The sequence below is a fragment of the Haemorhous mexicanus genome, chromosome 7 (assembly GCF_027477595.1).
Source record: "Haemorhous mexicanus isolate bHaeMex1 chromosome 7, bHaeMex1.pri, whole genome shotgun sequence".
In the NCBI taxonomy this organism is placed as follows: Eukaryota; Metazoa; Chordata; class Aves; order Passeriformes; family Fringillidae; genus Haemorhous; species Haemorhous mexicanus.
The window spans coordinates 3,499,013-3,512,750 of NC_082347.1; the positions used below are offsets into that span (position 1 = coordinate 3,499,013).

Genomic DNA, 13,738 nt, shown 5'->3' on the forward strand with positions numbered 1-13,738 from the left:
CACTGTGGGCATAAGTTTATTTGGGTGTATGCACTAAAATATCTACATGAAGAATAGATTGGGGATGTTTGAGCTCAGCAGTGCAAATCTCTTAGGGGTGTTTTGAATCAAACCGGCCAGCATGCCCCCATCACCCTGCTGTCCATGTAATGTCACACTTTCCAACCCCAGTGTCTGTTTTGATTTTATCCACAGGGCTTACCTGGGCCTCCTGGACCAAAGGTGAGACATCTCACCTCCCTTAGAGGTGTAGAAAGATGATGAACAGAGATGGGCTCTCCTGACGAGGACAGATGTGTACATTTGGATGGTTGGAGGAGGGGTAAAAGAGGTTACATCAAAGAGCTGAGAAGGATTTCTGACCCAGCTCAGCACTGCCTCTGGGGCCCAGCCCCTGTGCTGACTCATGGGTTTCGTCCAGGCGACACGTCTGAGCTGCCTCTCCACTGAGCCAGGCACGCCTCATCAGCCCAGCTTGCAAAATTGTTTGCCACACACAGCTTTATTGGCTTCTTCCATTCTCAAAGCATTTCCCAGTGCTTCAGGAATGGATTTTGCAATGCTATTGTTAACTCTGCCACGGTTTCCCATTTATTCACTTGCCAAAGTGCGAGGGAGGGGGTGGTTGTTGTTGTTTTCAGCTGCAGCCACCCAACCTAATTTGTTTTTATCTGAGATACGTAGCCAGGGTGAGGAGACAGGAGCCATGGAGTTGGGGCACAGGGCTGACACATGTTAGCTGTCTGCCAAAGCTTTCCTTCCAGGGCTCAGCCAGTTCAGGTAATGTTGACCTGTGGGTCTGAAGGGACAGGAGCTCGCTGGAATCACTCTGAGCAAAAGGCAAATTTTCCCCATGGAATGCTCACCCATCCCAGCAATACCCCAGGGAAATGGGCAAAGATTTGTCCCTCTCAGGCCAAGTCTCACTTTCTTTTGTCTTTTTGCCTTTCACAGGGGGACACTGGAATTCAGGGATACCCTGGCAGGAAGGTAAGGAGGGAAGCTCCAGTGTTTTTAAATGAATTAAGTGCACTGATGCTTTCTGGAATCATGGCTGAAAATCTGTGGATTATGCTGGAGCCTCCTGTGGAGCTCTGCTCCTGCTCAGTTTGCAACAGGCCCACAGATTCCCTGCTGTCACCTGTGTAAAGAGAGCCTGGGCACAGAGTTATCTGTAACTCCCCAGCAGCTATGGAACAAATACCTCCCTGTGTGTGTGTGTGTGTGCCTCTCTACACCCACTTCCAGGCTGAAATGCATTTCTTATGCATCCAAACCCATATGGGAGGCTGAAAAGGGCCAAATCCATGTCTGCTGCTCTCTGGGATACAGAAAAAAGTCCATCCTGCTCTGGGTTAAAAGGCAGAAGTTGGCAGTGCCCGAATGCCTTCAGCAGCAGCTGATTAACAGCAGGGCTGTCAAGCCCGAGGGTGTAATGAAGAGACAGGAAGAGAGACAGGGGAAAGACACAAAGGGAGATCAAACAGGAGAGAGGGAATGAAGAGATACTGCTAAAGAGATGTCAGCTGGAGAAGGGGAAGGTGAATGTTCCCGGCAGGAAGGAGTCCTGTGTCCCCTGTTATCTCCACGCTGCTTTATGGGTGCTCTGCAAGCAAAATGGCAAGACCTGAGAGCTTTTTAATTAGCTCTGTATAAACTGAGAAGTTTTTCTTATGTCAGGAAGTGGAAATTACAGCCCCTGCAGACCACAGCCCACTCCTGCAGACAGACACAATTTATTGCCCCTTCTCCCAGTGAACCCACAGGTTTTCCATCAGGAGCCCATCCTGTCCCGTGTGCTCAGGGCGGGCGGCTCTGGGCAGCGACCTCCCGGCGAGGGCCCCTCCCAGCAGCTCCTCTTTCATGAAACAACTTGTCTGGCTCAATGCCTGCCGAGCCAGGAGCCTGCCCTGGTCTGGAAGGATGAGCCCAAGGCTTTCCCTGGGAAAGCTGGAGGGAATGGATGGATGTAGGCCACCAGATCCTAACGGGAAAGGAAAAGAAGGTGAAATGTTGAGGGAAGTTGTTAACTCGGATATGATACTCCCTTCACTCCATGCATTTCATACCCTGAATATCCTTCTTGATGCTCCTCTCCCAGAGACCCAGGGGTAGGTTGGTGGGACACCTCAGTGTGGGACATGCCTCTCCCCTCTCTGCTGGCTTTTCTGGCAACCCACAGCTCCTTTTCTTGCTGCTGTGTTTGCTTCTTCCACTGTTTTCTTTGTTCTCTTCCTCAGGGTGAGGTGGGTGAGTCAGGCCTGCCCGGTGCCCGTGGCCTCCCTGGAGCCTCTGGCCCCAAGGTAACCCTTAAACTCGAGTCAGTGGGGCACCCCTCAGGGGCAGATAAGTGGCACAAGCCTGTCCTAAAGGGATATCAAAGGCCAGGGGCTGGAGACAGTTCTCTAGAGCCTGGAATGAACCACGCAGACAGGAACACTTGCTCCTGTGTGAAGAATCTGGGCAATTGTTGGCCAAGGTGATTCCATGCTGTCCTGACCCAGGACCTGCACAGTCCCCCATTAAGGAATAAAACTGACCCAGCCTTTAGGGGCTTTTGCACCAGGGCTGTGAAAATGAGGGTACTCTGGACCATGAAATGTTTTAATGGTTTCTGCACCCTTATCATGTAGAAAAGCATTAGTATGGGCAACCCCCAGCATCCACAAGGACCTAAACTGCCTTTGCACTCCCTGGGAGGGGAGGGAGGGCTGCAGCCAGTGCTTGACTGGTACCATGTGGCTGTGAGGAGACCTGGAGTGCTGGGGTTGCATTTATCACACCCCTCTTTTGGCTGCTTTGTCTTGGTTTCTTGCTGTTACAATTGAACTGCTTGCTTTGTTTCCCTTTATGTTCACTGTCCCTCTCTGTTTCCCCCCTTTCTCTCTCCTTTGCTGGGCAGGGTGAAAAAGGGGATGCTGGCATAAAGGTAGGCACGACAAACACGTTTTCCTAACTCACAGTAGATCACCTGGGAGATGCTGCTGCTTGGGCTGATGGGTTGTAAGGGGAAGTTGGGTGCAAGGCAGCCCTGTGGGGTATTTGTTGGAGTGCACATCTGTGCTCTGATGAGCCACAGACAGGCACTCCCAGCTCAGGCTGCCTTCATCCCTTCGGTGGAATTCCATTCTTACCAAAGGCATTTCTCTGGCTATGAAGCTTGCTGGTGATTTGTTACATCTCCCTATTTGATGGGCTAGGTTGGGGTTTCCTCATAAAATCTGGTTAGCTGACGCATCAAATCCACTCAAACTCCACCATTCAGGCTGAGGTTTGGCACCAGCTTTTCTGTCTGTTTCTGGACACTTTTTCCAGGCTCATATGGTCTCTGCCCAGATGTTATCTATTTGACTGAAATTTACTGTACCCATATATTTAAAGTATATTACTCAATGTAGACTGTGCTTAAAACATTACAACATTGGCAAGTGTTCATGGCAGTCAGAGCACACTGTGTCATGCCATACATCTTAGACATTGTGAGGAAAGACTGGTCCTGTAATATTTGGAAAGGCATTAACTGTGACACGTTCATTTCAAGTATTTAGTGTGTGGCATGCAGCTCATTTATCCTGCAGCACATACACTTTCTATATCTTTTCCATCTGGATGGATTACTGTTTGAAGAGAGAAAAGGCCCCTTCAGAGCTTACCAAGGATGCATTACTTGGAGTTTAAAGAAATGTTCTCTGGGTTCATAGCTGAATAGAGCAGCAGGGATTGTCTTCCTGCAAGAAAACACCTTCTCAGAAACACTGCAGTGCATGTGTGTGTTCATCTCCACATCAGTGTAATTCCTTCAAGCACAAAGGCATTGCTCCTGTTTGTGCCAGTGTGAATGAAGGTGGAATTGCACCCAGAACTGATTGTTTTGAGGGCTTGGAGTTTGCTGCTCTCTTGTCAGCCTGTCTCCCATTAAAGTGAACTGAAGGAATGAAGTCAGAGTGTTGCCTGGGAAGGAGAAAAGGCTGAAAGGAGAAGCTGTGTTTTATCCTTGCTGAAACTCCCGTGTTTCCCTGCTAGCACTGGAACACCTGCTTTGCTCATGCCCATGTACAAGCACTAGCCAGCTCTTCATGTGGGTTCTGGCAAAGGGGAAGTCTCCAGTCATGTCTCAGGGTCATCCAGAGGGTGAGAGCCTTCCCTGACTTGCTACTTGGTCCTTTATTTATGTCTTACACACCCCACTTCAGGAAGGGCAGAGATGAAACCCACCACACTTGTAGGATACTAAATTGCAGCTCCAAAGGGGCACCTCTGCAGCCCCAAAGCAGCAGTTTCTTTCACACACAGACTATCATTTGTTACTGTCGAGGTCACTTTTCTCTTGACTTCCTTTCTTTTTGCTCAGAGGAGTTGAAAGGGAAGTGCAGACACATTCTTAAATCAGCAGCCAGACCTCACTCAGTAGCAGCTCCTGAGCATCCAACAGCACGTGCATTTGTTGTCTTTGGAAATTGCTTCTTTCTGTTGTCCTCCCACCTAGGAGGATTGATTGGGACTCTGGAAGACTTTTACATCTTCCAACTTTGGATCCAGTTACCTAGACTAGATTTTACGTTCTCTTTGCCTTGAGGAGCCCTGGACAAACACCATGATTCATAGATTAGCTGTAGTGGCCAATTTTGCATGGAATATCACTGCTTTGGCTGGCAGTGAAGAATATCTCTGCCCTGAAGAGGTTTCCTAGTATCACACAGAGCCCTTGTTCGTTTAACCACCTCTCCCCACCCAGTGGCAGGTGCAGCACAACCTAGATTGTGCCTCAGCTGTTTTTTTCTGTGGCCACCATTTGGACTTTGATCATGTCAGGACCTAAATCTGTGTCTCATGAAGGTCTTTAGGCAGTGATTGTGATCACCTGGGCCTCTTGAATGAGCATTTGACTCGGTGTCCCCAGCCTGTCACATTCAGCTTCTCTGATGTTTTCTTACTTTTTTTTTTTTTTCCTGGGTAAGGCTTTTTCTCGTGCTCTGAGGAAGGAGCCATAAAGTGCCCAGAGCCTTTCTTAATGAACCCTGATAATTTGCCTCTCACAGCAAAGAGCAAAAAGGGTGTCTGCTTTAATTGGCAGCTGATGAGCTGATCAGCGTGAGCATGGCCGGCACCCAGGGGGGATAAAGCTGCTCACAGCAGGCAGAGCAGGGTGTGAGGTTTCTGTGTGAGGGGGAGAGGTGTAGCCTAACTCTCCAGGGACCTGGGGGAGATGCTTCCTAAGCCAGCAGGAGGCTCAGGAGAGCTGGGAGGTGCTACTGCTCGCCTTCCTGAAGCCCCCTGGGGAGCTGTGCTGGATGTTTTGCCTTTGGTACCCAGCTCCTGACTCGGCTGCCCCGTTCCGGGGCTGCTTTTGCTGGGAGGCTGCTGCTGCCCGCCTGCAGCACCGGGGATCACAAAGGGAGCAGCCCAGCGGGTACTCGCTGTACTACAATGGCTTCCAAACACACTTAAGGGTTTAAAGATGTGCTGCAGAGTTGTTTTTCCTGCTTTTTCTCCGGCGCTGCGTTTCTTTCTGTTCTTCAGTGGCTCAGTGTCACGTTTGTTGCTGCCCTCTCTAATTAGCCCTGTGTGATCCCGCCGCTGCCGGGGGCTGTGCCAGCCTCCTCAGGAAACACAGTGTAGGCTGGTTGTGCTCTGAGTTGCCCCTGTGGGGGTTACCGAGCTCCCTCTCACCGAGGGGGCTTTGCTTTTGCAGGGTGAAATAATTAAGGAGCTCTTCAGGCAGGCAGTTCTTCCAGGAAAGTCTCCGGGAAGGGGAATTACTGTCACAGGCTGGGCTGCCCTTTGGGGATGGTCTCTGCAAGCAGGGTGGGTGTGTCCCAGCAGAAAGCATCAGTCTTCCCTGCTGGGTCTCACTTCAAAAAGACAAGGAGCATAGTTGGGAAGGAGAGAGACCAATCCACGTCCTCCAGTACCAAGTATTCCTAATTATTGCTTTACTTTTCCTACTGCTGAAAATAGGGGAGTTAAGTAGGCTGTGTAGGGCAGGAGGTGCCCACACTAGGTCATGGATATTATATTAGAAAGTGTTTTGCAAAATATAGTTCACAGGATGCTGTAATTACAAAAAGTTGTTTTTAAAAAAGCACACACATACACACACATATATATATATATATATATCCACATATATATATATATATATATCCCTGCTAAATAGTCCTTCCAAGCAAGGAATAAACACCCAGAAGAAAATTACAGGAGCAGTATGCAGATGGCCTGAAGGTGTTTTATTTTCCAGTTATCAGCAGACAAAATTCAGGCTAACAGCACAAGGGTTCTCTGTCTCTCCAAACAGGTTTGTTCATCCCAGGGTCACTGCAGGCTGAGTGCCTCCCTGTGCCCTACAGAAGGCTGGGATGTGGTAGCAGGGTGTGCAGGCTGTGGCACTCCAGTGGGGTCAGTCCTGCTGTAAGGCTTGAGAGGGGCCACTGGTTTGGGAAATGGCCCCAGCTAGGACAGTCAGGTGGGGAAGACAGTGCCTCACCTCACTCAGGAGGGTTTCTCATCACCTGTGCCCTGGCCTCTCCTCATGGAGCCCTGGGAGGACTGATCTCCTGTCTCTTGCTGTCTTTCTCTGTGTGTCTTGCTCTGCTTCCAGGGGGAGAGAGGCATGCCAGGGCTGCCAGGAAGACATGGCTCTAAGGTACCTTGGAACCAGAGGAGTGATGCTTGTCTGCCTGACCTCACCCCTAGCACTCGAGTGCCCCTGATGCACAGGCATTTGTGTGTGTGTCTGTGAGCCACTGACTGTCCTCAGCTGAATTATTCATGCTTCTAAATTGCAAAATACAGGGCCTAATTCACGAAGGCACTGGTGGGGGAAGATGTGTTTTACAGAGCAAATGGCCTGCCCAGTCTGATGCTGACTTGCAACATCAGCATCTTAATGCTTTCCACCTGGGAGAGCAGCCAGTTGCTGATGTTTGTAGGGAATTGACCTTTTGTAAATTGTCCCAGGTGGGCACTGCAGGTGTGTGTCAGCCCAGCTGGGATGAGCAGGGCTGCCCAAGTGGGAGCCTGGGCTGACACAGCAATGAGTCAGGGTCAGTGTGTGAGCAGCCCTGCATGTCTGTGGATTGCAGTTTGAGGGTAAATACTAGAAAATAACCATGGTCTGCAGTCACTGCTGTTTGAAGGCTGAAAAATGAGGAGCAGGCATCCCAAGGCTCTGCAAAGGCCTAACCAAAGGCACTTACTGCACGTTCTCCCTTTCATGGCTCCACAGCCCATACTGGCTAAACCCTACTGACCCTGAGACACTCTGGAATGCTTTTTACCCCATTTATTGCATAGAATCCCTGATCTCCATCTTCTGTCCTTGTGTTTTTTAGCTTTTGTCCCCGATTTCTGTTTCAGAAAGCTGAGAGGTATGATCCTGCTGCTCTCTGGCTCCCCACTCTTCCTTGTTTGAACTTTTCCAAGCTTTTTTCACTTTGAACTTGGCTCCCAGTCCTCTGCACTGCCTCATGTGCTACATCCCACCCCCTCCTATTTCCCAACTTCTAACACAACCTCACTCCCTCCCCCCTCCTTAGTTGTCCCTCATATTTGCCTTTTTAACTGGACCTTTTCTAACCAGGACCTGACTAATGCTAACACAGGGGATACAGAGATTTCAGAGAGGATGCTTGACAGGGACGACCTGCTTTTTGCATCAGTGCTGTTGAGGGCAGTGTGACAGTCCCTGTGGGAGCAGCTGCCTCCTGAGGCACCTGTCTGGGATGGCAGGGCAGGGACACTCCACAGTCCCATGGTGGTGGCTCGCTCTGCAGTGCAGAATGACAGAATGACACCCGAATTGCAGTGCTTGGAAGTCTGGTTTTTCCCCTAAAGTGTCTGGCTTCAGAGCTCTCCTGGAAACATTTTGGGTTTGTCTTCTGTGATAAGAACAGGTTGGGGGGTAATAGCCAGGCCAAGGCTCTGGGGTATGAGCCAGCCTTTCTCAGGATGCTTGAGCTGAGGTATCTGGGCTCAAGCCCAGAAGAGGGGGTTTGGTCCTTGGTCTGTCTTTGCATTTCTCAGTTATTTGACACTGTTCTGCTTGTTGGCCTTTGCTTCACTTGCAGGACTAAAACCAGGGGTGGTGGGGGTGGAAATCTGTTTGACTGGGTTGTGCTCATGGTGCCTGCCTTTGGAAGAGCTTTCTGGAACCCAGAGCCAGTGCCATGGGTGAAGAGCTGCTCAGGGAATGAGGACGTGTGCTGTGTGGGGTTGCAGCATCACTTCTGAGTAGTGGAAAGGAGAAGATGTGGATTTTTGCATTTTTGCTTTCACCTGACTTGTGATACCGTTTCATTTTAAAAAATGTGTGTCTGAGGAATTTCAAACAAGGTGTTGCTGTCTCTGCTCTCTCTGCCAGGGCGCTCCCGGGGTGGCGGCCGCAGGGATGAAGGTCAGTTCTGGGCTGCAATGCCTCGACTTGGGCACGGGCTGGAGCTGGGAGAGCACAGGGCGCTAGAAAATGGTCGGACAGCTCCCACTGATGGGGAATATCAGAACTGCCTGCCTTTGGCAGAGGTACCAGACCTGTCTGCAGCCTCCCCCCCGGGGCTGGTGAGCTCCTGTCAGCACAGGCTCCCCCGGCTGCACCCGCAGCCTTGCTCTTCTCCTGTGAAAACAGAGCAGGGAGTGGCAAATTCCTCTGTGCCAGCACATGAGTCTCGTCTTGCTCTGCTCTTTTGTATCTGGTAAACATCTGCAAGTACTGCAAGGTGGTTCCTCTGTTCTGTGGAAGCCGTGAGTCTGAGCTTTGGTGGTTTCTTATGGCAGAATGGGAGCTGGCTAATGAAGATAAAAGAGGTTCCAGGCACAAAAATTTGCAACTGTAGCACTCTTGTGCCTTTACTTACCAGCTCAAGACCCCCATAGATGATTGTTCTTTACCCCACTCTGATAGCTCTAGGAAGATTTGTACTCTCTCCTGCTGGTTTGTCACTCTATTTTCTTGTCTCTTTCTCACCAGGGCGAGCCTGGGACTCCAGGAGAAAAGGTACTCTCAGAAGGTTTTGCTCTGAGCCTGCACTTCTGGTTGGTTTGTGTATTTTTCCCCTCCCTGAGCTGCTGAGGGAGCTGAGGAATGTCTGTGTGCTTCCCAGTGCCCAAATCCAGGCCCTAATGGCACCTGGCCCTCTAAGCAAATTAGTAGTAGGGTACAGTGATACACCCAGTGAGAGAGGGACCATACTGCAAATATTTCCATCCTCCTGCTCGTTTCTGTGTGTCACTGTAGGACATGAAATGACATGCACACACTGCTGTTCTCAAGGGAAAAAAGGGGGACTTTATTTTCTGACTCCAATATTTATAGATTTCTAAAAGTGACAGTGGATTGGAGGGTGACAGTGCCACCTCTCCAATGACACTGGGCAAACCAACAGTCCATCAAATTTCTCTTCTTTTATAAAAGAATGCAAAACAATAAGTTATTTACAGAAAGTGTGTGAGAAAGTTCATTACAAGAATGTAAACTTCAGAAGGCTCAGAAAAACTTAAAAAATCAGAGCAACATCTGTGTCCAAGGGAATACCTTCCAGCTGCCACCCTCCTTTCCTCCCTACTCCAGAAGAGACACAGGGCACACTTTGCTTAGGAAGCAGGTTCCCTCTGCCCCTTCCCTTGTCCCCCCTTGTGCCTCCCAGCACTTCTGTGTCCCCAAGCCTTCCCATGTCCCTGCAGAGGGCTGTCCCCTCCTGTGTCAGTGTGGTGTGACCTGGTGTGAGTTCCCAGGGCAGGCATGGGGCAGTACTGCCCTGTCACTGTCACATTTTCTGAAAAATCCCTTCGCCAGGATTTCTTCTGGGAAGTTGAGAAGCCTCAGAGATAAAGGAAAACAATAATTATCTGATTGCTTCTCCTGTGTTTTGCTGCTTTGGAATGTGGTTTGGACATTGTTTACCAACAGGTGGTTGTTGGATTGGTTTCATGTGAATTGTTTTTAGTTAATGACCAATCACAGCCAGCTGTGTCAGGACTCTGGAAGAGACACTCTCAAGTTTTCATTATCATTCTTTGTAGCCATCTGTCTGCATCCTTTCTCTATTCTTTAGTATAGTTTTAGTATAGTATTCTTTAATATAATACAGTAACATAAAATAATAACTTAGCCTTCTAAGAACACAGAGTCAGATTCACTCATCTCTCCCCTCATCGGGGTTGCCTACAAATTCAACCCTGCCCCATCCCTCTCCATCCTGGAGCAGCTGCCTCCTCTTGTGTGAGGCTGGCTGGGTTATGTTACAGCATGTGACAGCCATGTAACACAGCGTTCTCTGTCTCTTTTCTTCCCCACCAAGGGAGATTCTGGAGAGCCAGGGAGGATGGGCCCCCCAGGTTTGCCAGGGAAGAGGGGGCAGCGGGTAGGACATTGCGTGTTTGGGCTGGGTGTCCTGGCAGTGCTGTGCTCCTGCAGCTGCATTGGGCTGCTTGCAGGGGATTATGTGTCCTGTGCTGGCTCTGGCCCCCTTGGTGAAGTGTGTTTGTGTGTTCCTGCTTGCAGGAGGGTGGGGGCTGCTGGCAGGCAGGGCAGCATGAGATGCCTGGGATGTAGTCTTGTCCCGGGAACGATTAAGGACAGTGCCACTTCTCTTGACTCCAGAAATAACAGCCTAAACAGGGATCCAGTAATCTGACCTCCTTCCTCAAGAAATCCACTGCTTTGCACCCTAGTTCTGGCAGCACAGGATGTTTTTAGTAGTTCTTATGGACACATGTATTCAAAACAGTCCTTCAATGAAAAGTGGGATGCCAAAGCAGGATCAGGGATTCGCAGAGCCCTGGGACAGGATTAAGAATTAAATTTTTACAAAAACCTTCAATGCCAAACCTTTTCCTTGGGTATGAGGTCTTGAAAATGTTTTCCCTCTTTCCAGGGAGAGAAGCATTAATTTAGCAATGTGCATGCTCTGGCAGGGAAAGAAAGCTGGGGGAGGGAGGGGCTTACAGGTGGCTGGAAGCCAAATTACCTTAGAGAAAGGGGTCACTGCTCTCTAGAATTGCCTGACAAAAATATTGCTCCTAGTAGATTATTTTCCAGGGAGCCACCAGTGCATGTCTGTTCCTGGAGCATTGATGCAAGTCCCCTGCATGTCAGATGAGTGCCCTTGAGCTGTGATGAGCAGCAGCAGCCTCTGCAGGCCAGCAGCATGGCTCCAGGAGAGAGCTGGCCACTTGTGGGGGCAAAGAGGGTTTGAGTTGTTCTGTATAATCTGTACAAGTTGCTGAGTCTTGGAGCTGTGGGGATAGTGGCTGAGAACACACCTTTCCCTGGGGATGCATTTGAAACATCTCTTCAGGGTTACAGAAGCCTCCAGTGTCTCTCTCTGTCCTGGCAAAATGCAGACTCCCAGACAGCACACTGTGCCTGGAAGCCATGGGTTTAGCAGCTGGGTGGAATGGTCTGAAGAGAACTTAACTTCAACATAAAGAGCAGTAATTGATCTCCAATATTGAAAATATGGCCCAGGTGTCATGGTGAACTGAGCAAAGCCACCTCACCAAGGGAATGCTGGATGCTCTCCATTGCTCACTGCCCCTGGCATCCTCCATGGTGCCTCACACAGCTCAGCCTGCAGCTCTCCAGGCAGCATCTTACACCATCAGCTGCTGGCTTTGCCATTTCTGCCACTCCTGTCTTCACTGCTTACATGGCCAGTGTGTGTCCCAGAGCTTGGCTGCCAGCTGAGATGCTGCACTGCTTGGCTTCATTTGGGAGCATGATGAGTCTGGGATTTGGAGCTAGGGAAGAGGAGCAGGGCATGGAGAAAGTCCTGCACTCCAACTAAAATTCACCCTGGGCAACTGTGGGTGTATGGAACAGGGAAAGCCTCTGCAGAAGAAAGGTCAGGGAAAAATGTTCAGCAGAGCAGAGGGATAAGGAAGATCACAGGGGGGACTCTGGATCCATTTCTCATTCACCTTCCTTTGGAGAGAAATGGCAATGATGTGCAGAGATAATTAAAAGGTTGGGCAAAAACATGTAATGTCTTGAGCTGGTACTGCTCAAGGTCTGTGCCCAAAATAAAATCCCTAGAGAAGGGAAAGAGGGTGTGAAACCAGGAGCAGATCACCTTTTTACTGCTCCTCCAGGATGGAGAGCCTGCAGAGTCAGCCTTGACCATGTCTGTTTTGCCAACAGGGTGAGAAGGGACGAGCTGGTGACCCTGGAATTCCTGGACTTCCTGGCCCAAAGGTTTGTCTCTTTCCTGATTTTTTTTTTCTTTTTTTTTTTTTTTTTTGGTGGGGCCACTTTCACCCCTTTTCCTCCCTCCCTCCTGTGCACAGCTCACACATTCTTAGCTGACTGTGGCAGCATGTCCTGCACTGCTCAGCTGAATGTCATCTTCAGTCAGGGGTGTGAGGGAGGCACACAAAAGATGCCTTTTGTAGGAATGCAGTGAGGGGGAGGTTGTGGTCCTGGGAGCAGGACCACAGAATCATGTTCCAGTAGTTCCCCTTTAAAAGCCAGATGTAACACGACATTTCAGCCTCCCTCCTGCTGCAGGATCCATGGATGATGAGGAGCTGGGCTTTTGGGGAGCTGCACTGCTGTGCTCTGAGTTGGAGGAGCTTTGTGCTCAGGGAGACCCAGGGCAGGTCAGATAAAGCTAAGCCCTGAAACTGGTTTTTCCCCTGTGCTCTGAGATTTTCAGGTAGGAATCACACCTTTCAAATCAGACTTGCACAGGGTGCTTTTCCCTTGGGAAAGGGGACAGTGCAGTGAATGCCAGTGGCCATTTCAGGAAGGGATGAGGGCATAGTGGCAAAGCTCTCCTGTTACTGCCTTATTATCTGCTCTGTGCAAGGGACATGGTGTGCAGGGCTGAGTGGCTGGTGGCTACAGCTCCAGAGGGAGCATTCCAGAAGAAGCCATCATCAATCAGGTGGTTTAACCAGCTCAGTTTCATCAGGAGAAGAACACAGTGTTCAAAGGCAGGCTGGGGGATGAGGGCTGTCCACAGGCAGCCTTGTGCAGCCAAAGGGATGAGCGTGGCCCTGGCTGCTGGCAGGGCTCCACAAGGACCCTCAGGCTGGACCTGCTGTCCTGGTTCCTGGCCAGCTGCTGCCACTGGAGCAGTGCTCTCTGGGCTGTCAAGAGTCCAGCTGATGGATCTTGTCTTGGCTGTGTCTCTGAGCCAGTGTTTTTGGCAAGTGAACTTAGAGAGGTGCAGAGTCTGAGACACGTGGCTTGTTCTTCTTTGCTAACAGGGAGAGAAGGGAATTGCTGAGAATGCCTTGGTGGGAGCTAAAGGAGAACCTGGCCCTCCAGGTCTGCCTGGACCCCCTGGACCAAAGGTGAGGGATTTTTCCTTCACAGAGTCGTGGGTTGTGAGGGAATGTGCCCAGCAGAAGGTGTGTAGGAAGGAGCAAAGGTTGTATTAATCTGTCCCCACCTCTGATCACCTGCTGGAGGGATATCAGGCTCTACAGAGTGTTCTAGTACTGTTGTTCTGTGTGCTGCAGGTGAGAGAGTTTGTGAACTGGTTTTGGAAGGAAAATACCCTTCTTGTGCTCAGATAACTCTGTAACAAACCAGTCTGAACCCTCCCTCTGCACTGGATGGAACAGAAGGGTGCCTGGTGGGCAGTGGTGACAGGAGATTTGGGCTATTTGAGGAGAAGGGAGCACAGGGGGGGTGCTTGGCTGGTGCCAGCTCTTCCTCCTGGAAATGCAAAGCCAGCAGTGAAGTTGCAGCTTCTCACCACAACACAAACCCACGCCTCTCCCTTTCTCTCCCTGTCAG

General features: G+C 50.2%; 1 protein-coding gene across 6 annotated transcripts in view; it reads left to right on the forward strand.

Annotated features, from left to right (window-relative positions):
- The window catches only part of LOC132329648 (collagen alpha-1(XIII) chain-like), a 66,685-nt gene that overhangs the window by 23,798 nt on the left and 29,149 nt on the right, over positions 1 to 13,738 (forward strand). For 4 of the 6 annotated variants that reach the window (XM_059850889.1, XM_059850888.1, XM_059850887.1 and 1 more), the window contains 8 exons: positions 196 to 222; positions 955 to 990; positions 6,599 to 6,643; positions 8,360 to 8,392; positions 8,963 to 8,989; positions 10,293 to 10,355; positions 12,134 to 12,187; positions 13,204 to 13,290. In XM_059850889.1, the coding sequence (XP_059706872.1) occupies positions 196 to 222; positions 955 to 990; positions 6,599 to 6,643; positions 8,360 to 8,392; positions 8,963 to 8,989; positions 10,293 to 10,355; positions 12,134 to 12,187; positions 13,204 to 13,290 (372 nt within the window). The remainder of the gene's footprint in view (positions 1 to 195; positions 223 to 954; positions 991 to 6,598; positions 6,644 to 8,359; positions 8,393 to 8,962; positions 8,990 to 10,292; positions 10,356 to 12,133; positions 12,188 to 13,203; positions 13,291 to 13,738) is intronic. The other 2 variants (XM_059850893.1, XM_059850892.1) reach the window with 2 other exon arrangements.